This window comes from Pituophis catenifer, unplaced genomic scaffold, assembly GCF_029215685.1.
Source record: "Pituophis catenifer annectens isolate HBS135680 unplaced genomic scaffold, rPitCat1.0.hap2 SCAF_12, whole genome shotgun sequence".
Lineage (NCBI taxonomy): Eukaryota > Metazoa > Chordata > Lepidosauria > Squamata > Colubridae > Pituophis > Pituophis catenifer.
In genome coordinates this window covers 27007517-27035434 of record NW_027256892.1, presented here as the reverse complement: position 1 = coordinate 27035434, position 27918 = coordinate 27007517, and the positions used below count along the sequence as shown (strand labels likewise).

The following is a 27918-nucleotide window of genomic DNA, read 5'->3' as shown; positions in this document are numbered from 1 at the left end:
CTCTGTTAATCTGCCTCAGTATTGCAGCCTTGGCTGACCATCGGTTTCCCAGCCATGGTCTGAACTGGGGCTCATCCCTTTGACTTCATGGCTTCCTCTTTCCTGCTGTGACCAAGGCTAGTCTCGTTTTTCTGTTTGTTCTCACTCTGCCCTAGAATAGCACACCAGCCAGTGAGGACACATGCTGGCAACGCACTCTCAGAACTTTATTGCCCAGCCAGACTGCCCAGGACAGCTGAGGAGGGAGGGGTTCTCCTAGAGGCTTTATGGCATGCAATGGGGCCCTGATGTGTGCAGGGCAGGCATGCACACCGCAGTCGTTCTGAGCCACACCCATCCGAGGGTCTCGAGAGCCAAGCCAAAGCAACGGCTACCCTTCCCAGGGGAAAGGTCCGTCCCCAAGCAACCCAGGAAGCTGTGAGACCAGGATCAGGATAAGGCAGGCCCCAATGCAGAGCCAGGTGGGAGAGCAGAGAGCGCTGGCAGCCGTGAGCTGCTCTCCATACAGATCTAGCAGTTGGAGGGCCACCCCGTTCGTCCAGCCAAAGCCTTCCTGCAGAGAGAACAGCAGAGGGATCAGATAAGTGGGGCCTCTTTGATCAGGAGACGCTCCCCAACTCCCTCCTTTGGGGTGTCACCAAGACCCCTTACCTGCACTGGATACTCCCCACCACCTCCGGGCTTCCCATCACCTTCGACGTCATACTAGAAAGGAAAAGGTCTTAACAACAATGGCCGCTCCAGGCTAAGTTGCCCTGAGGGCCAGCGCATGGAGGCCAATGGGAGAGGATCTCCACTGGAGGCTCCATGCTGGGAAGGGGTGGAGGAATGATGGGGAGGCCAGCTACGGAGGGAAGAGGCAGAATCTGCACAGGACAGTTACCTCACCTTCTCAAACATGCCTCCATGCTTCTTGTAGACAGCCAGGTTCATCTGCAGCCAGCGCTGAGCCAGGCTGAAGGCCAGCTCTCGTGCCCGGGGAGAAGAGGATTTGGCCAGGCCTGGCAGGGCAGGGCAGGCAAATGGTATCAGTGGATGCCTTGGGCAGGGAGATGCTGCCCCACAGGTTTTGGCTGGGCTCTGGCAGGGAGATTGGCCCAGATGAACAGGGCAGGTGAATGACCCCCGCAAAAGCTGGAAAGGCAGGAGGTAGGGCCAGCCCTGGACACAGTGAAACAGCCCGGGCTCTTTGGAAGGACTCCTCACCTATGATCACCATGTGCTGGAGTGGGGCCCAAGCATTTGGAAAGTCCCACTGCTGCCCCGTCCGTGTCAGGGAGGTGGGCAGTCCGTTAGTATAGGACAGGGCCGAACTCTCCTGCAGGCACACACATAGAGGAGGGCATTTCCAGTCAGTGATGGCGAGTAGGGGGTGAAGCTGCTCTGAGATGACCTATCCTGTCTGGCCCTGATCCCAGGAGGTGGCACGAAGTGCAACTAGTGTTCAGTCTTGGGTGGCCAAACATTCTGCCCATTGGTGTGCCATCTTCCCCCTCAAGAAGAATCCAACTTTGAGGCTTTTGCAGTGAGGGAAGAGCAGGCAGGCAAGGGGCTTTTCTCCACTGCCTGACTAGGGGTGCTCCCCCAAAAATGAGCCAGGATCTGTGCAGGTGAACTGTGGGATTCCTGCCTCACTGCTCCCCATCCATCTCTGGCCAGCCACTGGCTGCCTCTTACCTCCAGGTAGGAAAGCACCTTCTCTGCCCTGGGAAGATCCACGTCACACTCGGCCCAGAGGGGGCTTATGTTGGAGAGGTAGAAGGCCGGGTTGTGCCTCTGATGGAGGAAGCGATAGTCCAGCCAAACACCGGCCTCCTCGTTCCATAGGACAGCAGTGAGGGCAGCTCCCCGCTGTCTCCGCGCAGCCCAGAATCTGCTCGCTTTCTCGCCATGCCCTGGAGAGGGTAAGCAGCACCCTCCTTCAGAGCACGCCTGCCCTCCATGTCCCAGGCAGGTGACTCACCAGGGCCCCAGAGCCAAGCCAGCCTTCCCCCGATGGCCACTCAGCCATCGAGCAAGAGGCAACCCCACCCCCATGAGAGAATTTGGGGCAGCTGGCTGCCCCCCTTTGCCTCATTTCTCACCAAGGACTTGATAGAAAGTGGCCAACAGCTGCTCGACTTTGCAAAGAATGGCATTTAAATCCACTGGCACAATCCCTCTCACTTGGGTGTCTTGTAGCGGGTCCTGCAGTGATGGGAAGCCTGGCAGGAACCAGCGGGAGGAGAAATCCCAGCCCGACTCGGCTGCACTCTGCAGCTCTGCCCAAAGGCTCTGCTGGGCTTCTGAGGGGAAACAGTCGTTGAAGCAGGAAGCGGCAACCTCCGCCATTGCCCACAAGAGCTGCAGGCAGGGCGCAGCTTTGTTGCCATTCCTCGGATCCTAGAGATGGAAGACGCCCCGAGGTCCTCGGGGCAACTCCCGGCCAGTCTAGGAATTCATGTGAAAGCACCCCGGATGGGAGGGAGGGAGGAAGGCAGGCCATGAAGCACAGCATCCCCATCCATGGCAAACTACTCTTACTATGAAGAGGTTTCCTTAACATTTGATTGGGAATTCCCTTCCTGTGATTATGTTTGGCCTTCAGAGATCAGAGAGAACAGCCTCAGTTCTCTTCTGTGCGAGACATCTTTTCAGCTAGTTGAAAAATTGCTCCCTATGCTTTGCCTCTAATGTCTTACCTGATTTCCTAAACCCTTCTTAAATTGTGGTACCCAGAATTTGTCGAATTGTTCAAAGGGAGTTCAACCAAAGCGGAATGCAATGGAATTATTATTGTACATGCTGTGACTGGAAGCTCTATTTTGCTGATTCAGCCAATAATTGTACGTGCTGTTTTTGCCATGTGCTGTGTTGCTTATCCCTAGTTGGCAAGGCTCTGTGACTTCCATATCCTTTCCACAATGCCATCTCGGAGCCATTCCCCTCACTGCAGACCTAATCGGGCAGTTACCTTCCTCTAAGCCCATGGCCAGCTCCACATCTTTCATATAGGACTCTGGTCTGGTGGGGAAAAGGGAGAAAGGTTGAAGGGGATCCAGATGTTCTTGGATATCAAGAATGTCCAATTAGTGGGAGGAGGACCATATCTGCAGTGCCACTCACCTGGGTTCCCCCACCTGGACGTTGTAGTGATTCAGGGAGTATTGCTTGCCCCCCACAGAGACATTGACAGTCCGGTGGTCTTGCCAGAAGTGATACTCGGCCTCAAGCAGGTGGATGTTTTCCCTGAAAAAGGCAGTAATGAGAAGGTCTTGAGAAGGGGGGTCAAACATTCCTCTTTAGGCCCAGTGATGGAGGGGGTAGAGCGCAATGCCTTTGGCCAGTTCTGCAAGCTGAACTGGCGGCCCTGAGCAAGCCAAAAGTCCCGGTCACCAGTTGATTCAAAGATACTTGCCATAGAAACTCAGTGTCATTTGTGTGGCTCAGGTAGCTCTCCATCATTAGGGTGAGAAGTGGTGGCTGACTCCGACGCTCATAGTACACCCGGCCTCCATTTGGGACGTGCCCAAACCTGCTCTTAGGAAGCACATGGCTCAGAAGAGGCTTGGTGCCAGGGCCAGACCCCACCAGGCCTCCCCAAGGCTAGCAGAGGAGCTGCCCATGCCCACCCAGCGGGTTTCCCCTCTGCTTCTTGGGAGTTGAGGCAGAAGGAGAAGCAACACCTCTTCCCAACCCTGCCTCTCCCGGCAACCCTCACTTGCTGACTAGGTAGAGGAAGTTCTGGATCAAGCCCTTGGCTGTAGCCGTCATGTTGGAGATGAGGAGGCCTCCCAGGATCCAGAAGGAATCCCTGAGGAAAGAAGGTGGCAACCATGTGTGGATGTGAGAAGGGAGTCAAGGGAAAGGGGCCTCTTCGGGCCAGGCCTGTGGATTGGGGCAAGGGTCTACCGCCAGCCCTCTGTGTGTCTCACCAGTAGTAATATTCACGGAACCGGCCCCCAGGCACGATCACTGGGTTTGGCACGTAGATCAGAGAGTAACGCCAAGGAGAGGTTTGAACATCGGGGTTCACCTGGAGGGAAATGGAGCAGGTTCTGCTGAGGGCACAGCAGCCTCCCTCAGCTCCCCACAACCTGCTGAGCCTTGGCACTTACCCGCCTGCCCAGCTCCTTCCACTTGGCGTTCAGGACCCGGGCCCAGGACCGCAACTTCTCATCTGAAATCCTCTTGAGGAGGGGGATGCTACAAGGGGCCCAGGACGGTCAGAAGGCAGCCATTCAAGATTTAATTTTAATTTAATTAATTCAATTTATATGCCGCCCCTCTCTGAAGACTCAGGGCGGCTCACAATACATTTTAAAAAATCATTATAAAAAAAAACATTTTAAAATTAAAAAAATTAAAACCATTAAAAACTCATTCATGCCATTCATGGCTGGATCTCGCCAGATCACAAGAGCGAGATCAACGGCCCCAGGCCTGCCAGAAAAGCCAGGTCTTCACCACTTTTCGGAAGCCCAATAGGGTGGGGATGGTCCGGACCTCAGGAGATAACTGGTTCCAGAGAGCTGGGGCTGCCACCGAGAAGGCCCTCCCCCGTGGGCCCGCCAGCCGGCATTGTTTAGCTGACGGGACCCGGAGGAGACCAACTCTGTGGGATCTTACTGGGAGCGGTAGAAGGCAGAAGGTATGCGACAGAAGGCAGTCTCAAAGATAACCTGGCCCTGAGCCATGTAGGGCTTTAAAGGTAATAACCAACACCTTGAATTGTGATCGGAGACCAATAGGGAGCCAGTGCAGCTCGCGGAGAATTGGTGTAATGTGGGTGTATCTAGGTGCACCCACAACAGCTCGTGCAGCTGCGTTCTGGACCAACTGTAGTCTCCGAACACTTTTCAAGGGTAGCCCCATGTAGAGCACGTTGCAATAATCTAACCGTGATCCCTCCCCAAGTTCCCCCCCCTCCCCAAGGATTCAAGGAGAAAAACGTCACACACTTTGCAACCTGTGTAACATCCCCACGGCGTCCATTCCCACCCTGAGCAAGAGAGAAAGAGCGAGGCACCCTGGGTGGGAAGACCTAAGAGAGCAGGAGATTCCCAGGCAATTTGGGGGCAGGCCGGTGGGGGGGGAAGCTAGCCTGAGAGGGGGCATCTTGTGGCTAGCCCCGAGACAGGAGATTGGCCATTCAGAGACAGAGAGCTGACTATTGGCTGGCTGCCGGGGTCAAGAGTCCTCTGAACAAAGTTGGGAGGGGCTGTCTTCAAGGCCAGGAAGTGGCAAGTGACCTCAGGCAATAGGTGGCTTGTAGGATCTCAAAGACCAACACGCCGAAGCAGAATGGGGCTGGGAGTCAATGCCATCTTGAAGAGTGTTTTCTAGAAACAGGCTCTAGTTGAGAACTCATACCCTGCAAGGGGCAGCATTGTGCCACCTCTGAGAGGTGGGGAATTTGTCACCACACCCCTTCCAGATGCAACTGTACCTGTCTGTCCAGTCTGGAGGCGTCCAGCTTTCCAGCTCCTGCCCTGGAGGAAAGAAGTGAGCCTCCACAAATTGTGCCAGCTGCAGCTTGGATAAGGCTCCACCAGGTGTGGCGTTCATTAATTCCTCAAATTGCTTCAGAACCACATCTGGAAGAATGGAACAAAGATGGAGGAGATCTGGTCGAGGTTCACTCTGGAGTGGAGGGCGAGGAGGGGCTGGGCTTGCATTAGCACCCTTCAGTCTGGGGAAGCCTGTGCTCTGCAGCCTAAGCAACCTGCCAGCAAGCGCACGCCGAGCACAGCATCGGCAGGGCAGGCAGCCTTTCCTCTGCATTGCAACATACAGCCGTTTTCTCCACTCAGGGCCATCTCTCCAAGCGATGAAGGCAGTGGGAAGAGGACAGTCACCTGGATTGGACTTCAGGGGCATGTCAACAAAGTCTTTGTCATCTCGAAAGAGCCTGGCCCACTGGACTTGCCGCAGCAGCTCCCCAGTGCAGTAGATGTGGCTGGAAAGGAAGAGCAGAGCTGGTCTGCAGAGGAGCCATGTCCTTGGGGAAGCAACGCCAATGTAAATGCCACCAGCAGCCAAGACTTCGCAGGGAAGGGGACAGCTGCTCCTTGATGCCCAGTCATGGCTCCCCAGGGACAAGGCCCCAAACGCCAAGTGTCTTCTGGGCAGCCCAAGAACACTGCAGAGCAAGGCTGCCAAGGTGCCTCTTCTACAGGGCATGGAAGAGCTGCTCTACGGGCACCCTGGCCTGGGAGTGTGCTGCCATGCTCACAGGGCACTCCCTTGTCTAAGCAGCCCCGCCCTTGCCAACTCCTCCTCCTCGCCTCGTGGAAGAACCAGCTACGGTACAATGTGCCCATCTGGGCTGTTCATTACAACTATAATCGGCAAAAGCAGCTCCGCCCAATTCTGAGCAGAAAATATGCCAGCAGAGCTAAGCTCGGGAGCCTCAACCCAATGCTGAAGCAGCAGCTTCTGCTTCATTCCCAACCAGGGATAAACTTTGTCTCCCCGCAACACTTCCAGGCATCTTCTAAGGCAACCATCTTTTTTTCTCCTCCCTTAACTAGCCTGTCCCGCTTCATTATCATCCAGGACGATTGGTGGCAGAGAGAAACTCCCTGGGCACACTTTGTGGCTTGGTAAGATTGGCACCAGCTTGCTCACTCACCTGTCACATGGAGGTGGAAGGCTGCCTGCCATTGCTTGCCACCCCCCCAGAGCTGCACACATCAACAGGAACACCCACCGCACCGGAGCTGGCATTTCAGCTGAGAGCTCAGGTGCCAAGGAGCACCACCATTCCAGGCAAATGCCCACAAAACCAACCTGCAGTTTCACACCCAGTTTTTCATCAGTTTTGGGCAGGGCTGGCATGCAGAGGGGGCGGGGCCTGGGAAATTCCCAGGCCCAGCCAAGGCTGCCCCGCTGCTGCTTTACCTGATCCTCAGCCGCCTGGAAAGAAGGAATTGAAATGCTCCCAGCCCTTTGCAGAGCAATGCCCCTTCTCTTTTTGCCCCCCAAGAACAGCTTCAGAGCTTGGTGGCGCAAGTCAATCTTGCTATGCTCTGCTTGTTCTTCTCAACATGCTCTCGGTGTCTGTGACGCCAGGCAAACAGAGCAACATGCTGTACAAGGAAAGAGTCTGAAGCAAGTTCAGGTCCCAGTGAGCTTTTATTGAGCCAATTCTCTTAAAAATAAGTCAGGATTTTATAATTCAGCACTTTTGACAATACGTTCACAGCCTTCCTTTACATACTTGTGTACATATGCTGTGCCAAAATCTGAGCTCTGCTGGACATTTGCCAGTTCCAAACAAAAAATAATCCATCCCTCCCAACCCACCCCTTGTTGACAAATTCTAGCCCTCACTGTTTGTACTGGACATGGCCTGAACTGAACCAAGGATCAATGAAATACAACATTGCTTGAACTGAATGGAAAAATATGTTCCCCAAATTTTCCAGTTTCAAGAAAGGGAAAATTGACTTCTTTTCTTCCAGACATTGCCACCCCCACATCTTGGTTAAAGTACAGCAAGGCTGTATCTTTGTGTTATCCTCCCTTCCCCCTCCCTCTTCCCCTCCCCCTTGCACAGGACTCCAGAATGTTGCCTAAGGAGTAGAGTTGCAGCAGAGAGATTTCCCCTCTGGCTGCTCCAACCTTCCCTCCCTACAGAATACCATGAGATTCCCTTGCAAAGGTCATGTGGATCACCACCACTTGGATTGAACTTTCCATCTCCTGCCAGGGGACAAAAAATGATTGTGCCCCAGAAGTAGCCTCCAGAGGTATGCTTTGCACCAACAGCATAGGTCAGACTACTGGTGGAAACAACTCACACCCACAAAGGATCCTGGACACAACAGTGCCTCTCTCCCATTGGCAAGACACAGCCAGTCCTGTGCAAGCAAGCCCACCCTTAAAATAAAGAAGAGTAGAATGAGATGCCCAAATCAAAGTCATCTGCTTTGGTGTCCAGTTTCTGTGATCTCATCCAGCTCTAACAACAGACACCAAAGTAGAGGCTATAGGAAAAGATGCTCCCATCTCATTCTGTAATCATTAAAAAAGGCAAAACTCAACCCTCCCACCCACCCCCCACCCAACCCAGGTCATTTCTACTAAGTGCAGGGGGTCCTGGGAAGACCCCACCAATGTTTTCGCCAAAGCCTTGTTTTGCCCCACTATTGAGTCACCTGAGGGGGCGAAGGCAACAAAAGGGCCCCAGTTTGTTCTCTCAAAATTTCTCCAGAAGCAGCTGAACCAGTTGAGAAACTGTTGGCAACTGCTCTGTGCATAAGACATCCAATTCTCAGCCTGTTTTCAGATGAAGGGGTTAAAAAAAAAAAAAAAAGACCAGGGTGCCCCTGGTCAATATCTGGAGCATCTTTCCTTTCCAAGTCCCTCTTCACCATTGAGAGACAAGGAGCCATTGTCAGGTGGCTTTCTGACCCAACAAAGCTACCCAACAATGGTGGTCAGAGGTTGAGGCCGCTGCTCTGCTAGGCGGCCGCAGGTGAAGTAATACTTTCTCTTTAAAAAAGGCTGTGCTTCAAGAGTGACAAGAGGAGCATGGCCATGCTGGACAGAGTGGCCACCTCAACTCACTGCACCAAATCAGGTGTTTTACGTGTTCTCACAAGTTTCAAGACTGCTGCACACGTTTTGCCTCTGCTCTCCCCTCCTTTGGGAACGGCTGCTGCAGAAGAGCAAAGTTTTGCTTTGGGTCACAAGTGCCCCCTCCCCCAAGCTGTCCCACCCCAAGGACTTGCTCGTCTGATGCAGCCTCAGTTGAATTCCCAGCAGAAGAGCTTTCTGTTAATACAACTTTTGCTACGGTTACTTAGACAAAACATGTTCCACTTCCAAAGGTTGTCAGGAGGCACAGTTCTCTGAGGTCAGGGCTGGAAAAAGTTGGTACTCTCTCAGAACTGCTTAGCTTGTCAAAGCAAGAAGGAGGGAGGGGGTGGGCTCCGACTATCTTGTCTCCGAGCCAAGAGAGCCCATGCTTGCCCTGGTGCCTCCTGGCACTCTGCTGCTGGCAGGCCGACAGGGAATTCGTTAGACATTTACAGGTCGAGTAGTCTCTCTCTTTCTGCCTGCACATCAGGCCAAACATCAAGCACATTGGGAGGGGCACACTTTAAAGCAACACTACTGGAATGGAAGCACAACCCCCCGAGGGGGGGGGAAGAGCAGAGGGCTCGCCTTTCCTGCTCTAGAATCTCTCATCGGACAGGCTTCAAACAGAATTGCCACAAGCTGGCAGGAAGTTCTAATGCCGGAAGCTGCCAGGGCTGACCAGGACTTTGCCTCATTGGAGTCGCTTTTGGTTCTGCCTTGCTTTGAGACAAAGGAGGTGATTGGGTCTCCTCTAACCCCATAAGACGACAAATCCAGCTTCCCTGGAGGGTTGATTTTTCCCCCTTGCTAGGGGAGGGGGTAAGAGGACCTTGCCCGACACCCAGATCTCTTCCAGATATTGCAACCCCTAAAGCAAGCCAGACCTACCTAGAGGCCTGGAGTCAACAGTGCTTGGCATCGAGTAGCGTTGCAGAAAACTGAGCCCCTCTCACCTTTAGCTGCTGTCAAGATCGATCTATAATCCCTTTAATGCCAGCAAGCCTCATCCAAACAAAGAAAAAAGAAAGTTATATGAACCCTTAACAGAAAAACACATATTTACAGAGTTTATACAAGTATACACATCCAATTTTCTGCAGAACACGTAAGAGAGGAAAAACCATCATGGCTTGGAGGCAGCAAGTGCTGTGCCCCCCAAGGGAGACTCACGGAGGGCAGTCTGTAGTGTTCTGCGAGAGCCCCGGGGGCGTTTTGGGGGGCTCCTGCTGCAGATTGGTTGGCAAGTGGCTCTTTCCTCTCAGAGTGTGGAGGTTTCCCTCAATTAACCCAGGCGATCCAGGTTATTTTGCTTAAATACACATATTTACAGAGTGGGTGAACAGCAACTGCATCTCAATTCCTCCATTAAAAGAAAGTTAACCAAACAAAACTACTGACAAGGGCCACCTTCCAGCACCTGGAAGGGGAAGGAAACAGAGGTGGGGAAAGAGACTTTGACCTGAACCAAAACGACTCCTTGGGCTGTATCCAAAAGGGATTTTCTGAATGGTCTCATAGCATAAGGCACTTTGCACAAATAAGTAACAAGCTCTTTAGCTCAAAAGACAGATGAGGAGCCAGGGAGAAGTTGAAATGTACTGAGTCGGGCAGCTGTGGGTGAATTTGAAATTGCAGTCAAGGTGGAGTTTGGGAATCTTCTCATTTCAGAGTTCTTCTACTCCATCACAAAGAAAGAAATTAAAACCAGCAGTTAGTGCAACTAATGTTCAGTCAGCACACAGTGCAAACAAGTGGGAAAAACAAAAGGTATTTTCTTCCTATCTTCTGCTTTTGTCTTCACAGCCAATTTTTTTTAAAGGAGGAGAAAGCTCTGTAATTTTAATTGTTCCAAAACAAAAAGATGAAAAACCCTCAAAGAGAAGGAGCCTCCCCCAAGAAATGATGTTTCACGTGTCCAGATCAAAGGGCTTTAGCTTTTGTGTTTAAGCAAAGCCTAGAAAAAGGGGAAAGAAAACATGACCTTTAGTACCAAGGAAACAGCGTCAACAAGCTACTTGCCTGACTGCTGTGGCCCAGCCCATTCGGTGTCCTGCCCGTCAACGCCTCAAAGATGCAGGCTCGGGGAGGGCCTGGTGTCCCAAAGCCACATGCCAAGGGAAGTGGGCACAATCTGGTCAAAAGCTGGATTTAACAATGATGCCTCTTTTCCTCTACATGTGCGCTTCCCTTCCCTTCCAGGGCATGAGAGCCCCACAAAGGCTAGGACAGGCTGCGCCAGAGGAAGAGAGGACCCAATTCAGGTTACCCACCCTCCAGGCGTCCCTCAGATACCTACGCAGCAATTACGGTTTATCATCTTCTACAGGCTCGCTGTGGTATTCTGCCACATACAGACTCTTGTCAATGTTACTAGGGATGGGTTTAATTTCTGTCCCCAGCTGCTCTTCAATACTCTTCAGGTTGAAACGATCGTCATAGGTGATCAAGTTGATGGCTAGGCCTAGATGGCCAAATCGACCTTCAAAGAGAAAAAGCAAAGGTTTTCCCTCTGGCAACTTGCTGCACAAGGACGGCATGTGGCCCACTGGTGGTGACCAGTTCTTTCCTCCCCAGCATACAGGGCGGAGCAATGTTTTCCAGTTTCAGACCATACGTGTGTAATGCTTTTTTTGTTTAACCCAACAGCGGCTTTACGTATCATGTGACGTATCTTACAATGTACAAATGACAATTGTGCTCCTTGATAAGCTGGTAACTGCCATGTAGAGCAGTTCACAGACTCTCCCACCAGAGAGCTGAACTTGCCAAGCTGCTACCACCCTACACAGAGAGCAGCACAGAAGCTCAGCAGGCTGAAGAACAAGTCACTTACGGGCATGATGTCCTTGTGGGGGATAACCAGCCCTTTGCTAGAGGAATGGCTGAACTGACTGCTCTCCAGAGCCCCTCCCTGAGGATTCCCAACTGCTCACACATGATGCACAGTTGATGTTCCACCAGCAATTAGCAGTTATGGCAAGTGACTTAATGACCATTTTTCACATTTATGACCATTGCAGCATCCCCATAGCACATGATCAACATTCAGATGCTTGGCAATCGACTCATATTTATGACCTTTGCTGTGTCCCAGGGTCACCTTTCTGGCAAGCAAAGTCAATGGGGAAGCCAGAGTCACTTAACAACCATGTTACTAACATAACTGCAGTGATTCATTTAACAACTATTTCAAGAAAGGTCATAAAATAGGGCAAAGCTCATTTAACATATGTTTCACTTAGCCACAGATATTTTGGGCTGAATTATGGTTGTAAGTCAACAACTACCTGTACTATATGACTGTAATTTTTCATTAAATGATGTCCTCACCTGATCTGCCAATGCGATGGAGATATGTCTCTGCCAGCTTTGGAAAATCAAAATTGATCACAACATTCACAGCTTGGATATCAATACCTCGGGTAAAGAGATCTGAAAAATAAACCTTGCACCTTAGAAAAATCCAGTAATACAAAAAAGATGGGCTCAGGATGACAGGATCTCTGGCTATGTAAGTAAAACTCATATCCAACTTTTGGATTGTTCTGTAGCCTCAAGCACAAAGAAATGTTAGAGTGAAAAATGTTCAAGACTGGATCCTGCAGGTTTCTTTCTTTCTTTCTTTCTTTCTTTCTTTCTTTCTTTCTTTTCTTTTCTTTCTTTCTATGGCAAAGGCTCCCTATTTCCCACTTTCTAGTCTCTACTTTTTGAGCTAGACGGCCTCAATTTAGAGAAAAGAAATGTAAAATGATCCCTTTAACAATATGCATTAAGCCAACATAAAAGATCACATTAAAATGGTTGCAATTATATATATATAAAAAAAAAGGACAAGAGATCTTTTACATTCATGGTCATAATTGTTGAAAATCTCAATTTGCTTTTCTGACTATACCAAAAATACCATATCCAGAAGACTATTTCAGGATCAGAGCTAAGATTTGGAAACCCTGATTTCTAGCCCAATGTGACGATGTGCAAACTGACAGGTAGATTCTGGCTGGAGCAGAAGATCTGAGTGTGGAGCCATGGAGGACTTTACTGGCCAAACCAGCATTTTGGACTGAGATAGTCCTGCTTTAGGCACAAAAGCCAGCTGAGTGACTTGGGTCCATCTGGTAGATGACCAAGCTGAGCCGAAGGGAGGAGTCAAATGCGTCATCAGTCTGGCGTCCCTTCGCACCACCAAGAGACCTAAATCCAGCCCACTTTGAATTCCATTGACTTAAACTACCTCCAATTTGCTTGGATTGTTAGTAGTTCAGATTCTTATAGTCAGTCTTAGCATGCAATAAACCTTCATATTCTTTTGAACTGCCCGGACTCCCTGATTTTCCTCTGCTTGAAAAATTCCTTTCTCTCAGCCCAAACCACCTCACCTGTGATTGTGGAGAAAAGAGGAGCAGGAAGGAGTATTAGGCACATTTGCTGCCTTGAGGTTTTTTAAGAAAAAATAATAAAAGCGGGATATAAGTAAATAAATTTCTACTCTTCTGGCTACCAAATGCAGAGCCTCCAGTGCTTGTGTTATACAATAGTTCTCACTGGCAAACGTTGACCTGTACTAATTGCAGCTTCCAGATAATCTTTAAAAGCAACCCCATGTAAAAGCACATTGCATTCATCTATTTAAGAAATGACAATACCTGGGATTCTCCTAATTTTACAATATCCAGTTGCTAAAAGTACCGTAACAAATTCCAAAAATGAAGCGTTGAAACTGCCTAGTTAGTAAAGAGCCTTTCTGGACAATATGCAAGCCATGGAAAAGGACAGGATACTCACCAGTGCAAACAAGGTTGCGGCATAAGCCATTCCGGAAATCATGGAACACTCGATTGCGGTGCTCCTAGAAAAGGAATTGGAAAAGTTTCACCAACTTACTCAAAGCCCAGAAGTTTGTCCTTCAGCACCTAAAGGAAAATCCAGGTGCTTCTATTGAAACATCTCTAATGGAAGAGAACGTTCTACTTGATAAGTAATGCCTGGCCTGTGGCAGAACATGCAATTCACAAGACCAGTTGCTATTCTGACACTTGCCCTGGGATCTCTGTTCAGGCTGATTATATGAAGTATCTGGAAATAGATCCACTACTCCTCTCTCTCCTACAATCAGCAACTAAAATCCAACAGATATTCATTAATTGCTCCAAACAGCACACTGACCTGTCTCATCTTTGCGTGAATGTAGAAGCAGGAATAGCCCAGCTGGGAGATTTTCTTAGCTAACAATTCAACCCGTTGGGAGGAGTTACAGAAGATGATGGACTGGTTTATTTGGAGCTAAATGCAAAGACAATGAAGTGTTATATTGTATTGTTTCTAAATTGCAAAGGAAATAAGCAGATAATACTAGACTATAAAGCTTGGAGACAGGTACACAAAAACAAGGCAATACCTAAAGAACCGAAGAAGCAAAAATAAAAGCTGTACAAGTCATTAAATAAAACTCTTTTTCCAAGCAATATTCTACAGGATTTCACTTGATCACTTTGGTCACTGTTTAAACCCAGGTTAGCTTAAACTTTTACTTCTTACCCTGGAAAAGAGTGTGTTGAGGCAATGCACTTTCTGACGCTCTGTTACATAAGCGTAGTACTGGGTCACCCCCTTCAGAGTCAGCTCCTCCATCAAGTTAATCTCGTAGGGTTTCTGCAGGTGGGAATTCTGAAAGAGAAGCATTCTGGCATGTACAGGTAGTCCTGGTCTTCTGAACACAACGGAGCCCAAAATTTCTGTTGCTAAGCGAGACAATGGTTAAGTGAGCTCTGCCCCATTTTACGACCCTTCTTGCAACAGCTGTTAGGTGAATCACTGCAGTTGTTAAGCTAGTAACACGGTTGTTAAGTGAATCTGGCTTTCCCATTGACTTTGCTTGCCAAAAGTTCACAAAAGGGGATCACTTGATACTGGGACACTGCAACCACTACAAATGAATCAGCTGCCAAACATGTGGATTTTGATCATGTGACCAAAGGGATGCTGCAATGACCATAAGTGTGAAAAATAGCCATTAATCACGTTTTTCAGTGCCGTTGTAACTTTGAATGGTCACTAAACAAACTCTTTTAAGTTGCAGACTGTCTCTGGTTTGCAGTGTGGTAAGAATAACTGCTTCACTCTTTGCTCAATTATGCAAATTTGGGCTCATTCAACTCACCATAAACTTCTGCACACTTAGAGGGAAAGTTGCAGAGTACAACAAAATCTGCCTGTTTTTCGGTAGAGTGAGTATAATGTCCTCCATTATTTGCACGAAGTCTTGAGACAGTAACTTGTCTGCCTGCAAAATAAATTAATACATAATAAAAAAGGGGGCAGTTGGGGAACTCGTTCCATGTTTAACCAGCCCACCTGGCAGGCCCTGGCCAGAGTCCCAGTTTATAATGTTTCTTAGCCAGCCACAGGAGGCCTCCTTTTCCAGCTGCACAGGTGGGAAAGGAGCCTCGATTTCAAGCTGCCATTGACCAGAATCCACAAAAAGCACCCAGGACAGCTAATCTGGTGGCTGAGGGCTCAGCTTGTAACTCATGAAGTTCCGTCAGTTAAACGTTACCTCGTCTAGGACAATCATCTGGATATGGTCGACCTTTGCTACCCCCTTTTTGATGAGATCCAGAATCCTTCCTGGGGTTGCTATCACTACATGCACTGCGAGAAAGAAGAGCAGATTATAAGGCACTGATAAAAACGGGCAGAAAAGAATGTGTATGTGTGTGTGTGTGTGTGTGTGTGTGTGTGTGTGTGTGAGATTCGTTTGGGGTTACCCCACTCTTGTCATAGGACATCCTACCTGTATCATCAAGCCTCATTATATCATCCCGCAGATTGGTTCCTCCTGTGGTTGCCATCACTTTTGCCCCTCCCATGTGTTTGCTGACCTGGATGCAGATCTGACTGACTTGCAGGGCAAGTTCTCTTGTGGGAACAATCACCATTGCTGTCAAGCAAGAGATAATTTGAGGCACTCTTATTCCATGATCCCAGAAGAATTTAATGCTAACGTATGTCCAGTGAGGGTTAAACATTAAGATGTTCAGAAACCCAAGCGTCCTTTCTAGCTTACAAAGACTTTTAATCGAGATCAAATAGGCAAGTGGCCTGAATCTCAATCCAGTTTGTCTAAAGTTAATGGAAGATGAACCATTCTAACATTTTATCAGCTTTTCAAAGGTTCATAATAATGCAGAAGTAGCACCTTCCAAGTCACATTTCTCCCTAACTCACTATATAATGCAGCATGTGGAGTGTTTGTCTAGCACTCTAAAATTGAGAAAATTGCAGTGAAGCTCTCCCATCCAGTGCTTTGGAATGGCAATGCTGATACCCCAAGTCTCTCCAGGAGTTTAGGAGCAACTACCTTTTCATGCTTTGGACATCAGGAGTATTAAAAATAAATTAGTAGGACCTGGGAATACAGAATATTTACTTGAAAAATTCAAGTCCTTCTGGCATGATCTATCCCTGCCTGCTGCACCTCTGTTCTACTGTACTTTCAATGACTTTGCAAAAAGACCTAAAATTATTGATCATCCATATTTAATTCTTGCATCTACTCTTAAAATTATTCATTGCTAAGGAACTAGAGCATGACTACTCACATTTTCACCCCCCCCACACCCCCCAGGACAAAGTGCTCATGGGTAAACCAAGGAAAACCAAAGCATTCTTCCCAACCTCAAAATCGGAAGGTTGGCTTTGTGCAAGAATTCTCTCTTCAGAAATTTTGCAGAACATTTTCTTCAATATTGATAAGGCAAGAAATGTTAATGATTCTACAACAATTACCAATGAAAACACGGGTTACCAACTGTTTTTAACCAGAAAACTCTGATCCTATTAACAAAACAATTAGCAATTTGCTATTTTAAATAATCAGAATGTAAAGGTATCTAGAACATGGGTGTCACTTGATCGTGTCACGTGACGTATCGTGACTTTTACTGCCTTTGCGGATCTGGGGTGGGCATGGCTTGCGTGTGACGCATTGGGCCCATGGGCCGCCAGTTTGATAGGCCTGATCTAGAACAACAAAAACCCCACAAAAACAAACTCTGCAACTATCTGGTTTTCTCAGACTTTCTCTGACTAAAACAAAAAGCATTAGGCAAAAAGGAGGATGTGCAAGATGAATTCCTGAATCGCCCCCAAACATACCGTTTTGTTCCTGAGCTTAGACACTTTTAAAGATATAGCTCACTAGATGCCCCTGTTCAAAGGTAGCACAAACAGGAGGAGAAAGGGGAAGATGGTGTCCCACCACCCTATCCCATGTCCTGCTTTCTCAGATACTTGGCTAATTGAATGCTGGTTTTGGATAAACTGATTCAGTGGAGCAAACAATGTGGCAAAGTAAGGGTGCTCTCAATGGACTGAGGGGAGAGAATGCTGAATGGGGGCACAGCGGTCTTGCTATTCTACCTACATAAAGCAAAGACATTACTGTTAGCAGCAACAGCAGCAGCAGCGTTTCATTGTGAAATTCTTCAAGCCCTTCCAGTTAAAACGTAAGAGTGATCCCAGGGCCTTACCAATTTCAAAAACATCTTTACTCTTCCAAAAACTTCTGTACTTTTTTTTTCTTTCACAAAAGTGAAGCCGTTACATAACTAGCAATCTAACATGGTCCGTGGTGACCTGTTGCAACTGGAGTCAGTGTGGCTTGTCATCTTCCACTGACCTTGTATGTTGTCCTTCTTTAAGTCAAGCCTTTCAAGTAATGGAATGAGGTAGGCACCGCTCTTGCCGGTTCCGTTCTTAGCTCTGGCTAAGATGTCCCTTCCAGACAAAGCAATAGGAATGCTCTCCTCCTGAAAAGAAGCATGAAAAAACAGAAGGCAAGATTTTGAATGAAGAAGTAAAAAATATGAAATAGCTGTTAGAAGATATAAACATAGAGTAAAAACAAAAGGAGAAAAGGGCCACACTTTAGATGAAAAGGCAGAAGGATTAATTGCTTGCAACCATGTTCTCATTCCCAGCTGGAAGAGAGGATGACCAAGTGTCAATACATAGTCAAATCATCATCCTACAAAACTGAATTACACATGGCAGTCATCTGGCAACCAACTGACCATGACAGAAAATAATCAGCTTCCTCCCAAATCAATAGGGCTCTGTGGCCTTAACTAGGTAGGCATACACACGTCGGAAAGCAGGAAGAAAATGGATGTGTGATGTCTTCTAGCCTGCATGACAAACTTCTATATGTAGTTTTTTCCATCTGCCTCTCTAGACTGAAAAGGTTGGGTTTGGAGACAGGAATATTTCTACTCGGTTAACAGTAACATTAATTACTGGTTCAAAAAATCAGCAACTATCATAAAGAAGCCTACTGCCTTCTTTGTTGTTTTATTCTAATTCCATCTACCACTAAAAAACCACTAACACTAAAAAAAGCTAGATACAATGAAGAGTAAGAAATCTCAGCCCTTTATTCCAGGGACCCTATTCTCTCCATCTCATATAAAAAGGCCATTTCCATATGCACAAGAGTGCGTCCTTCAACTGAGATGGCTTTTGCCGAGAGGAAAACATGAAAGGATGGATCCCATTGTCTTATGCACAGAGAAAAGTGTTCTTTTCCTGGAAAGGAAGGCTTTGAATGGCAAGGGGCTGTGGAGGGTGGTGGCGTGAGAGAAAAGGGGAAGGGAGATAGCCTAGCCCTCCTTTCTCCACTACGTTTATCAGCCTTCCAGGCATGCAGAACGGGTCCAGTTCAAGGGAAACAATACAGGCAGAGCTTCAGCAAAAGCCAAGAGCACAGGACACAGCATCCTGTTGCGTGGAAATCCAAAGCCTAATATTTTCCCCATTATTTATAAAAGGTAAATTTCCATTCATTAATAAGCATCTTATCTTAATTTACTAAACTTGCTCAATTTACACTTTAGGTGACTAACCTGAATAGGAGATGGCTTTTCCCAGCCCATTTCAAAAATTCCCATCAGCAACTCTCGCTTCAGACAATAATCTTCAAATTCATTTCCTTTTGTTGACGTCACATCCTGGAGAAGCAAAGCAGAATCATTAACTTATTTGATGTCAATCTCAATGCAAAGAGCATTCTGAGGCTAAGCCCAGCAGCAGGGTGGGTGCTCTGATGTGGGTTAACTCCCCCCTAGGGGCTGAAGAAATTCTAGAAAGCAAAGGGAGTGGGAAGCAGAGAAACTGGATTGGGCAAGGCTTTGGTGTGAAGATCTAAAAGATATGTGTACCTGATAAAACATATGTGGGGGGCGGTAAATGATGGTAGGGGTAGGGTAGCATTAAATTCAAGATAAGTTGCAATCTATGCCCACTGCTGCTGCATTTTATTCAGCACTGGGATGTGGGGTGGTGATGTAGGAGGGGAACATGTATCCTTTTTCTTTTAGTTTCACCAGTTAGTTTAAGATGGTTATTTGTCTAGCTGCATCATCTACAGCAGGCAGCCATCGCTTTCAAGAGACATTTTGAGATGGTGTAATTTCAGAGATAGCAAGTAGATAGCAATCAGATATCTCAGTGTGAATTCTGTAAGACAATGTTAATCAGTTTGAAACCTTACACTTCAATGAAATGAACATCTGTTGTCAAGCATCACCACCACTTCCTTTCCCATGTTTAAAATTTTAGAAAGCCCTTACCGACGTTTTGATTCTCAGGTCTTTCGGAGGGAGCTTTAAAGTCTTCTTCCAGTCATCGCCAGGTCTGAAGTGAGAAAACTGTATTAGCTTTTGGACCTGATTTTGGTTTAGCCAGATCTTTACATCGCATGTGATACAATCACCCTCAGGGTTGAAAAATACAAAAACAACAGCCCTTATAATCCACCTAGAATCTGACATACAAACTCTTCATGACATAGGAAACAAAGGCTATTTTAAGTCAGTGCAATCAAGTGTTAACACAGCATTAACTAACCACTGGAGAATGTGGAGAGGATCTGAACATGTCATACACTACTGAATAACTTTTAAGTTCAGTCACAGTTATGTATCTTTTTCTCCATATTAGAAAACAGTAGCCTTTGTTTTAGTAAGATATACAGGATTGACAACATATGGCTGGACATCAATCAACAGCTTCCACTGTTCAAAGTGTATTTGTACCAGTGCTCTCCAGGACCTTAGCCACTTCACCACGGTGTGTTAAAAGCCCAAAAGAAACTTTCTTCAACCCCTCACTGCACAATTATTTTCAAATGTGAAAAATGCAACAGACCATAATTGAAGTTTCTTTCCCAATGCTGAGCAAGCTATGGGCACTCCAGAAAATGCCAGGGCTGAAGACATGTGGTCTTGAATACAAGCAGTATTGACTTGCCAGGATGCATGAGGAGACCCTGGTGGGTGATGCTTCCAGAGCTCTCTAGAACTGACGACTGCAATCTGGTTCAGCTGCAGCAGCAGAAGGCACTGTTCTACGCTGTCTGCCATTACCTGCAGAGCAGTTACACTAAACTGGAAGATGGTTATTTTCCCTGGGAAATCCCAGGCTCCCTATTTTGTTCTTTGTAAAACAACAGATCATTCCACTGTATTCTTCCATCAAACCAGGAAGGTTGGGGTATTTGGTTTAAATGAGCAGAGATCACAGTATCAAGCAAACTGTTGCAAAGAAATGTCCTGTTAAAAAGAATCAGTTCCGTTTCCTCCAGAAAACATATGCTAGAGTTATTGATACCAATATGACCCAAAGATTACCTGTTTTAGGCTGGGTAACTCTTTGGAAGTATTCTGAAGCAATTACATGATTCACCATTTCCATTGATACAACAATGGTACTCGATAAACTAAGGAAACCTCCCAAATATATAGGATTATCTATTATATGTTGATTCTCTACTTTAATCAATCCCTATTCAGGAAGCAATCTGACCTGCTTTTAGCCAAGGATACTCAATATCAGTTCTGATAAAAATAAAACGGTTATAATGATAGCCTAAAGCCTTATTGTTGAGTTGAATCCAAGGTGCTGGTTCCTTCCTTTAGTGCTTTCTAAAACACCTATCCCAAATCACTGGAGCCTTTTTCCCAGTATGCTGCCCAAAGTTCTTTGAATAGTAAAATTGGTGGCATATAAATTTAATAAGTAAGTAAGTGTGCTTCTCCAGTCACCTGGGCACAGCTGAAAAATCTGTGCTGGGCTTCCAGTTAAGAGAGGGGAGGGGGTGTCTGCAGTTGTGGAGGTTCCCACCCATAGAAATCCAGCCGAGGTAGGAACCCTCCAGGTTGCTCAGCAGGCAGCCTTTCTTTAGGGTCTCCTAAAAGCTGGATGCCGTTACCTTTTGCTTCATCCCATGCTAAATTAACATCTGTGCAGGTTGCGGGAAAGCTGTATTTTTTTAAAAAAATATAGTCACCCTATGCAACTGACAGCACTATGTAGCAACAATGGGAAGCAAAGGATGAATAAGTAAAGTATGACAAATGTGGGACAAATACAATTCAGGAATAGCATCAAATATTGCTGTAGTTGGTAAAACGGGTATAAGAAGGAAAGAGCTCACACTCCATCCAGAAGTCAAAACTCTGAGGAGATTCTGGGTATCTCACAAGATGGCTGCTGACGCTCTAGACAAGTACTCACTTGATAGTGGAGGCCATGCTCTGTGCTTGCTGCTGAGTGCCATTGTTGATTGTGTTGGGATGTTTCAGCTGGTTTATCTGTTGCTGAACCTGTGTCCCCCCGCTTCCTGGACCACCACCAGGTTTTACTGGGCCCCTCAGCTGTCCATTTTGACTGGAGAGACCCATTATAACAGGGTTCTCTGTTCTGGCCGTACTCATGTTTGTCTTTTAAATGTCTTTCAACTTCCAAACAGTTGTGAGTACGGAAAGTGTAAGAGTTTATTAGACTCTCCAAGATGAAGAGATAAATTAGGTCCTGCTCAATATATGAGTCTCTTATTGCAACACAGGCAAGCACCTGTAAAGTCACTCAAGATAAACCAGTCACTTGCGCTGATGCACTGTGGAACAACTTTTTAAAAAGTCTTCTAACACACTTGAGTCCGGTCCAATCTACTCACTTCAATCTGAAAATAAGAGAGACAAAGCCGTTAGGACCTGCAGTTGCTTGCTGCGTCCACTCCCAAGGAAGTTTGGGGGACGCAAGTAACCCCACAGGCCGGCGACCCCAGGCCCGGACCCCGCTCCCCTCCAAAGAGCGGCCTTCCGGGCATTACCGGCTCCTTCTGGGGGCGGCAGGCTGGGGGTAGAGAACATACCGCGTGCAAGACGCCCCTCGACCGCAGCTTTTCTCCTGCGCCATTCAATGGAGGGAGGTTGGCAAAGCTCCCCCGCCAAGAGACGCCGCCCCCTCCCCCCTCGCCGGCCTGCCAAACCGGGGCCGAGTGCCCGAGGCCCGGATTCAGCCATCCTCCCCGCCCGGGTTCGAGGCCCCCGGTTAAAACAGCCCTCCAAGGGACGCGCTTCCCCGCCTTTGTCTCAGGCCCGGCCGGCGGCGGCGGCGGCAACCCGGGCCGAGCGTCGGGAGGAGGGCCAGGCCGCCCAGAGGACGCGCGGGAGGCCTCGCCCCAGAGTCGAGCGGCTCAAAAGCGGGGCGCCCCGGGCCCGCGGACCCTCGGCCGGGCGGGCAGAGAGGCCCTCGGTCCCGGCCCTCGCTGCGCCGGAAAGGCCCACCCGCCCGGCCGCCGCGGAGGCCGGGTCCGCAGCGCCGCTCTCCACCGGCGGCGGCCCGGCCCAGGACAGCCACACGAGCGCCTCCCGCTCACGGCTCGCCCGCATACCTGCCTGACTGGCGGCCGCGCTCGCTTCCCACTCCGGGTCGGCCCGTCTCGCAGCCCGTCGGCCGTGGCTCCGCTCGGACTATGGCGGCGGCGGCGACGCGACAACAAGATGGCGGCCCTTCCCTTCCTCCTTCCTTCCGTCCTGGCGCGCGCGCCCTCTTCCTCCTCCTCCCCCTCCCCCTCCCCCTCGAGCCACACCCACCGCTCGGCCGCGCAGGCGCCCAGCGACGCCTAAGACCCATCGCCCCTCCCCCTCCCCGGGGGCGTGCTGGGAGGCTTCTCCGGGCGCCCCTCCCGCCCCCGCCCCCGCCCGCCCCGCGCGGCTCCCTCGGCTCAGCTGCGGAGGGCGGAGGGGGGATGGGGCGGCTCTGCTCCGTCCCAGCGCCCTTCCCGGGAGAGGCGCCCCTTCGTCCCCGGGGCTGCCTGCCTGCCTGCCTGCCTTTCAGGGCTGGCCTCGCAAAGCGCGCACCCCCCGCTTCGGTCCCGACTCTCCCGGCCCCGGGAGGGAGGGAGTCCGGCCGCGGGGCTTTGGGCAGGGGACGGGGGCAGCCTGCCTGCCTGCCTGCCTGCCTGCCTGCCAGCCGGTGTCCTGGGAGAAGCTCTGAAAGTGGGACCCTTTGGGGACAATGAAGGGCTCCAGCACAGTCATCTTAGCGTATTTAGCCCTGTGGATCTTTTTCATAACAGCCGCAGCATCACGCTGGGAATAAGGAGACCAGCTAAACTTTGTTCCCGGTTAGGAACAAAACTCCAATTCAGGCCTTGCCCCATTTCCTAGGAACGTGGTTCCCATTGTGTAAGTTCATAGGTGTAACATTAACAAAGCCCAAAGATCTGGAAGTGATCTTTGCCCAGTCTGATAAAAACAAGAGGGGCAGGGTAAATAATGGTGGAAACAAGACCTGAATATCCATCTCTCCGGTGTGCACGTCACAAACTTGATTGAGTTGGGTTGAGTCGCCTTTGACTCAAACAGAGGACCGAAACGTCTTAAAAAGTGGTTTTATGTAATAAGAATCTTGAAACTTAATTTGGCTTGCAAATCAGGAGGCTCCTTCTCTTGTTTGGTCCTTCCTCACCTGATCATTTCTCTGCTGAACCAACAACAGGCTGAGCACCCGTGTGTTGCTTCCTAAATCATGCCCGAGTTTACGATCACCCTGGAGAATGTCATGAACTTGGTGAGTGTTGGCAGCAGCTCTGACAAAGAGCTGGGCTGCTCCGTGAGCAGGGCAGAGGTGGCCCAATGGGCAGAAGCCTCAGACCAGAGAAGCCGCTTGGGACTTCTGCTGGCCTGAAGGATAGGGAATCCCTCTGGAGGGTGCAGGAGTGCTAATTTTTTGCCCCTGGGCTGAATTCTTCTGGGAGGGAGATTATGTCTCCACTGTGAGGTATCCAGCCAGGACTTGGGCTTTTATCATTTGGGCAGGAGACCACTTGACCCTGCAGAGCGCTTTCACCTCCTCCAATCCTTTGTCCCTGGGGAAAGGGGGTTGACGGCTTCCTTGGCTGGAAGCTCCTTGCTGCTGCACCTGCATGGGTATCCCTGTGCATCTGGGGAAGATTGGGTGCAAGTGCTGAGGCAGCCAGATGCCAGCCACAGGCCCAGCGGAGCCAAGAAAGAGCTGCAGATTCTTCTCCGCAACTCCTCGGCCTGGTCTTCCTGTTTTTGAGCCTCTTGTCTTCTGAGTTGGAATCAGTCTCTGGGGGCCTGTTACAAAAAACCCCAAGGGGACATGTTCAGAAGGAAGTGACTGCTTACCCCTCCTTTTTTCACTGGCTGATTTTCAAAAGCACTCACACAGAGAGAAGGGGCAGGAGCTGGACCCTTCCATGACTGTGATGGGAGGAGCATGGTTGGAAGAAGCCTGGAGGACCCCTTAAAACCAAGAGAAGTAAAGGAAATACACGGATCCCTCTGCAACAGAATGATGGGCTTTGGTAGTAGCGGAAGCAGCCACCTGCAGGGCCTGTGAGATTTCCGCTGGGGCCAAGTCACCAGAACCTATCAGTCCCCTAGGGGAGAAAAGACAAGAGCCGACTTCCCGTTTTTCCTCTTCCTCTGTCCCCTCACCCAGGTCTGATGAGGGCCCCCACCCTGCTGCAACCAAACTGGCTGAGCACAACTCAAAGCAGCAGCTCTGCAGGGTTGGGCACCTTAATGGGTGATTGGGGAAGAGCCGCCTGGCCTGGTTTTCAAGGCCAGTTCAATTTCTGGCCAAGGAATTCCCATGGTCACCCAGTCAAATGCACCTTAGATTGCTTCTCTTTGCAAAATTTGGATAAAGTTGTTAATTGAAACTAATTTGAAAATTGAGCTGAGTTTGGATTAATCTGGGATTTTATAGAGAATCTCAACCATTTTGGGATTAATGCATAATCAACGTATCTGCATTGCTGTGTGTGTCACCCCCAGCCCCCCCCCCAAAAAAAAAAAAACCATGGAAGGAGGAAAAGGGTAAGATGACTGCGGGTGGGCAGGGCTATCAGCATGTGAGGAGTGAAAAGGATAAACACCCCCCCCAGCCCCCACTTAACTTTCTCCCTCAGTTGCCTTTCCATTCGTGCTCCTCTCCCCACTGCAGACAGCAGGGCTCCGTAGAAGACTGACTTCTGAGCAGAAGCATAGGTAGCATTCAGTTCTAAGATTGCAATTGCCTTCCGGACTTGCAACTCCATTTTTAAATTCAAAGGTAATTAAACAATTGAAACTGCACAACTTTAAGGAAAGAGTGCAATGAACACTCCCTCTCCATCGATTTCAACATCTGCTTCCTCTTCGCCTTTTGAAACAGCAGCTTTGAACACTATTAAAAGCCCCTTCAAAGGCCTGGCAAGGGCTAAGGTTGAAAAAAGAAATTGGGCTTCTGAAATTGACCAGAAGTTAAAGTTTAACTGATTTGTAAAAATAAGCCCCCTCCCCCAAAACAGAAAAAATCCAAAATATTAGAGCACAAGGTTATCAGTTGAGGGTCCCCCTTCAGGGAAAAAAAACCCTTGAATCCACTTCTTCTCTCTAAGATAGGCAGAACCTCGCTGCTCTGCTGGTTTACCTGCCAGCCAGCAGTGGGTCGCTCCAATGAGCAAAGCCTCCATCTGTTTGCTCCTGCAGTCAGCGGGGGTTGATGCCCATTGCCCTCTTGTTGGTTGTGTGGCACAGGCTCCCTTGCGGGCCCAGGGCACTTGGGAGCAGCGCCCGTTCTGGTGATTCATCTCCGAGGTCCCAGGCTGTCTTCTCCTCCGCTAGGTCAGCATGAAGACAATTGCAGCCCCTGAAGCTGGAGTGAGGCAACTTGCTCATTGCCTACTTCAGACATGCAGAAGCTGCTTTTAAGTATCTTGAGGGACAAGAGTGAAAGATGCCTCTAGAACAGTGTTTCTCAACCTTGGAAGCTTGAAAATGGGTGGACTTCAACTCCCAGAATCCCCCAGCCAGCAGTTGTTTCTTGATCCTCCCGATTGTCCAGTGCCCATAGTATGATTGTCCCCACCATTGGAGGAGGCAAGGATGGGGGTGGGGAAATTGTGGGGTCTGAATCGGGTGAAATGCTCCTGGTTCGGACAGGATCACCCGATCCAGTAGTGATGGTGGCGGGTGATTCGGAGAACCAGTAGCAAAAATCCCTGCGCCCCCCCCCGCCCCATGCCTAGCTGAGCCGCGCGATCATCAGAAGCTTTTTTTTTACTTTTAAAAGCATTTTTTCAGCCAAAAAATGCTTTTAAAAGTAAAAAAAAGAAAGCCTCTGATGATTGCATGGCTCAGCTGGGATCGCCAAAGCCTTTTAAAAGCATTTTTTCTACAACCTCTTAAGGTTGTAAAAAAAATGCTTTTAAAAGTTAAAAAAAAAAAAAGTTGGCCACGCCCACCCAGTCACATTACCCTCCCCAAGCCACGCCCACAGAACCGGTAGAAACAAATTTTAGATTTCACCCCTGGTCTGAATAGCCCCTCTCTGCAAGGGACAGCACACAGAAGCCCCAGCCCCTAAATCCCCTTTCCCTGTTACTCTCTTCCCAGACCCTCGACTACAACATCACTGACAGCGATGGGAACTACTCCTACGATGAAAATCTGTGTCCTCCTGTGGAAGGCAATCCCAGGCAGCCCTTCCAGAGTGTCCTGGTGCCCTTTGTCCACCTGCTCATCTTCCTGCTGGGAGGCCTGGGCAACCTTCTGGTGGTGGTCATCCTGTGGCGCTACAGACGCTCCCGTACTTCCACAGAGCTCTTCCTTCTCCACTTTGCCCTGGCCAATCTGCTACTGCTGCTCACCTTACCCTTCGGCGTGGTGGAGAGCCTGGCAGGCTGGGTCTTCGGCCTCTTCTTTTGCAAGCTACTGAGTGCCGCCAACGAGATGAGTTTCTACAGCAGCAGCCTACTGCTCAGCTGCATCAGCGTGGACCGCTACCTGGCCGTGGTGTGCGCCCTGCAGACCTTCCAGAGGCAGCGTGGCCTCTCCATCCACCTGACCTGCCTGGGCATCTGGCTGCTCTCCTTTCTGCTGACCATGCCCGACTTGCTGTTCACAGAGGTCTGGGTCAAAAGCAACCTGAGTATCTGCCACTTCAGAGAGTATGGCATGCATGGCTTCAACTCCTGGCTGGCCAAGCGCTTCCTCTACCACCTGGTGGGCTTCTTCCTGCCCTTGGGGGTCATGTGCTATTGCTACACAGCCATCGTGAGACTCCTCTGCCAGTCCCAGCGGTTGCAGCGGCAGAAGGCCGTGAAGGTAGCCATTGCAGTCACGAGTGTCTTCCTGCTCTGCTGGACCCCTTACAATGTGGTCATTTTCTGGCACACACTCACCAAGCTGGAGGTCACAGGGAAGTCCTGCACTGTTGACCAGGGGCTGAGCAGTGCCATTTTTGTGAGTGAGACGTTTGCCTACAGCCACTGCTGCCTGAATCCCTTCCTCTACGCCTTTGTGGGCATCCGGTTCCGCCATGACTTTTGTAGAATTCTGCATGATGTGGGCTGTCTGAGTCAGGGGACCCTGCAGGAGATTCTGGGCAGCTGCAGAATTGAGAGCAGCATGGAGACCAACATCTCTAGTGCTCGGCACGGGGCCTCCTCCTACTCCGGAAATGCCATGTCTTCCTGTCTGCCAGATCAGTTCACTTCTCACAAGGATCCAAATGGCCAAGAGTGTCAGGAGGAATGCTTGGACCCAACTTGGGCCCAAAACAGGGCCTAAGCCCCACGTACGTTCTCTGATCACTTAGATGCTGTTTCCCAGGAAGCTACGAATGGCTTGACTGCTACACCCAATCTGCAATTGTCCTGGTTTGGAGTGCGCCGCTCACACACAGATCAGGTTTACTCGAGAGCAGGGCTGTATCCTCATTGCCTCCCTACAGAGCATGTTGCATATTTGGATCCCAGGCAATCCCCCTCCCCAGCGAATGCAACTGGAAATGGAGAGGGGAGATCCAACTCCAGGGCCTGATTTGGGCTTTCCAATCTTCAGCAAAGTCCTTTTTAAGCAATCAGGAGGAAAGTCCAGAGGAATATGGCAGCCTCTTTGGCCTGTTTAAAGCAGTGTCCAAGGGCAGGCCCTAGCACAGGCCCTTGCCGTTGGCATCTGTTTACTTTCGTCTGCCCCAGGCAGGATCTGT

General features: G+C 49.2%; 3 protein-coding genes across 4 annotated transcripts; 1 reads left to right on the top strand and 2 right to left on the bottom strand.

Annotated features, from left to right (window-relative positions):
* Positions 1-222: 222 nt before the first annotated feature.
* TREH (trehalase) lies at positions 223-7683 on the bottom strand. The gene is given in 18 exon segments (XM_070952333.1): positions 223-553; positions 652-705; positions 889-1001; positions 1207-1318; positions 1678-1895; positions 2085-2285; positions 2954-3003; positions 3106-3228; positions 3398-3514; positions 3701-3793; positions 3915-4015; positions 4098-4185; positions 5429-5576; positions 5838-5938; positions 6614-6799; positions 6801-6864; positions 6867-7019; positions 7626-7683. Coding segments are annotated over 18 exon segments (2163 nt in total). The 3' UTR covers positions 223-370.
* Positions 7098-22440, bottom strand: DDX6 (DEAD-box helicase 6). Of its 2 annotated transcripts, XM_070952616.1 has the most exons (15): positions 22304-22440; positions 21782-21816; positions 21142-21589; positions 19197-19260; positions 18471-18575; positions 17249-17378; positions 15362-15508; positions 15125-15219; positions 14729-14851; positions 14107-14235; positions 13735-13851; positions 13354-13417; positions 11899-12000; positions 10865-11047; positions 7098-10522 (listed from the first exon to the last, which is right to left on the bottom strand). In XM_070952616.1, exons 3-14 carry the CDS (start codon positions 21339-21341, stop codon positions 10872-10874), a joined length of 1452 nt encoding a protein of 483 aa, XP_070808717.1. In that variant the 5' UTR covers positions 21342-21589; positions 21782-21816; positions 22304-22440; the 3' UTR covers positions 7098-10522; positions 10865-10871. The 2 variants fall into 2 exon arrangements, with proteins under 2 accessions (XP_070808717.1, XP_070808716.1); XM_070952615.1 differs by lacking the exon at positions 21782-21816.
* Positions 22441-23427: 987 nt separating this feature from the next.
* Positions 23428-27497, top strand: CXCR5 (C-X-C motif chemokine receptor 5). The gene is made up of 2 exons (XM_070952500.1): positions 23428-23484; positions 26322-27497. The coding sequence occupies exons 1-2, from the start codon at positions 23443-23445 to the stop codon at positions 27495-27497; spliced, it is 1218 nt and encodes a 405-aa protein (XP_070808601.1). The 5' UTR covers positions 23428-23442.
* The last annotated feature ends 421 nt before the right edge of the window (positions 27498-27918 follow it).

What these genes read in the sequence shown, in the direction of transcription:
- DDX6 (XM_070952616.1), bottom strand. Translation starts at nt 21,341, where the DNA reads ATGAGTACGGCCAGAACAGAGAACCCTGTTATAATGGGTCTCTCCAGT. An exon ending in AAAAGCCATCTCCTATTCAG is followed by an intron (nt 17,379 to 18,470) that starts GTTAGTCACCTA and finishes GCTTCTTTTCAG; the next exon opens with GAGGAGAGCATTCCTATTGC. An exon ending in AGATGATTGTCCTAGACGAG is followed by an intron (nt 14,852 to 15,124) that starts GTAACGTTTAAC and finishes TTTATTTTGCAG; the next exon opens with GCAGACAAGTTACTGTCTCA.
- CXCR5 (XM_070952500.1), top strand. Translation starts at nt 23,443, where the DNA reads ATGCCCGAGTTTACGATCACCCTGGAGAATGTCATGAACTTG. An exon ending in TGGAGAATGTCATGAACTTG is followed by an intron (nt 23,485 to 26,321) that starts GTGAGTGTTGGC and finishes CTCTCTTCCCAG; the next exon opens with ACCCTCGACTACAACATCAC.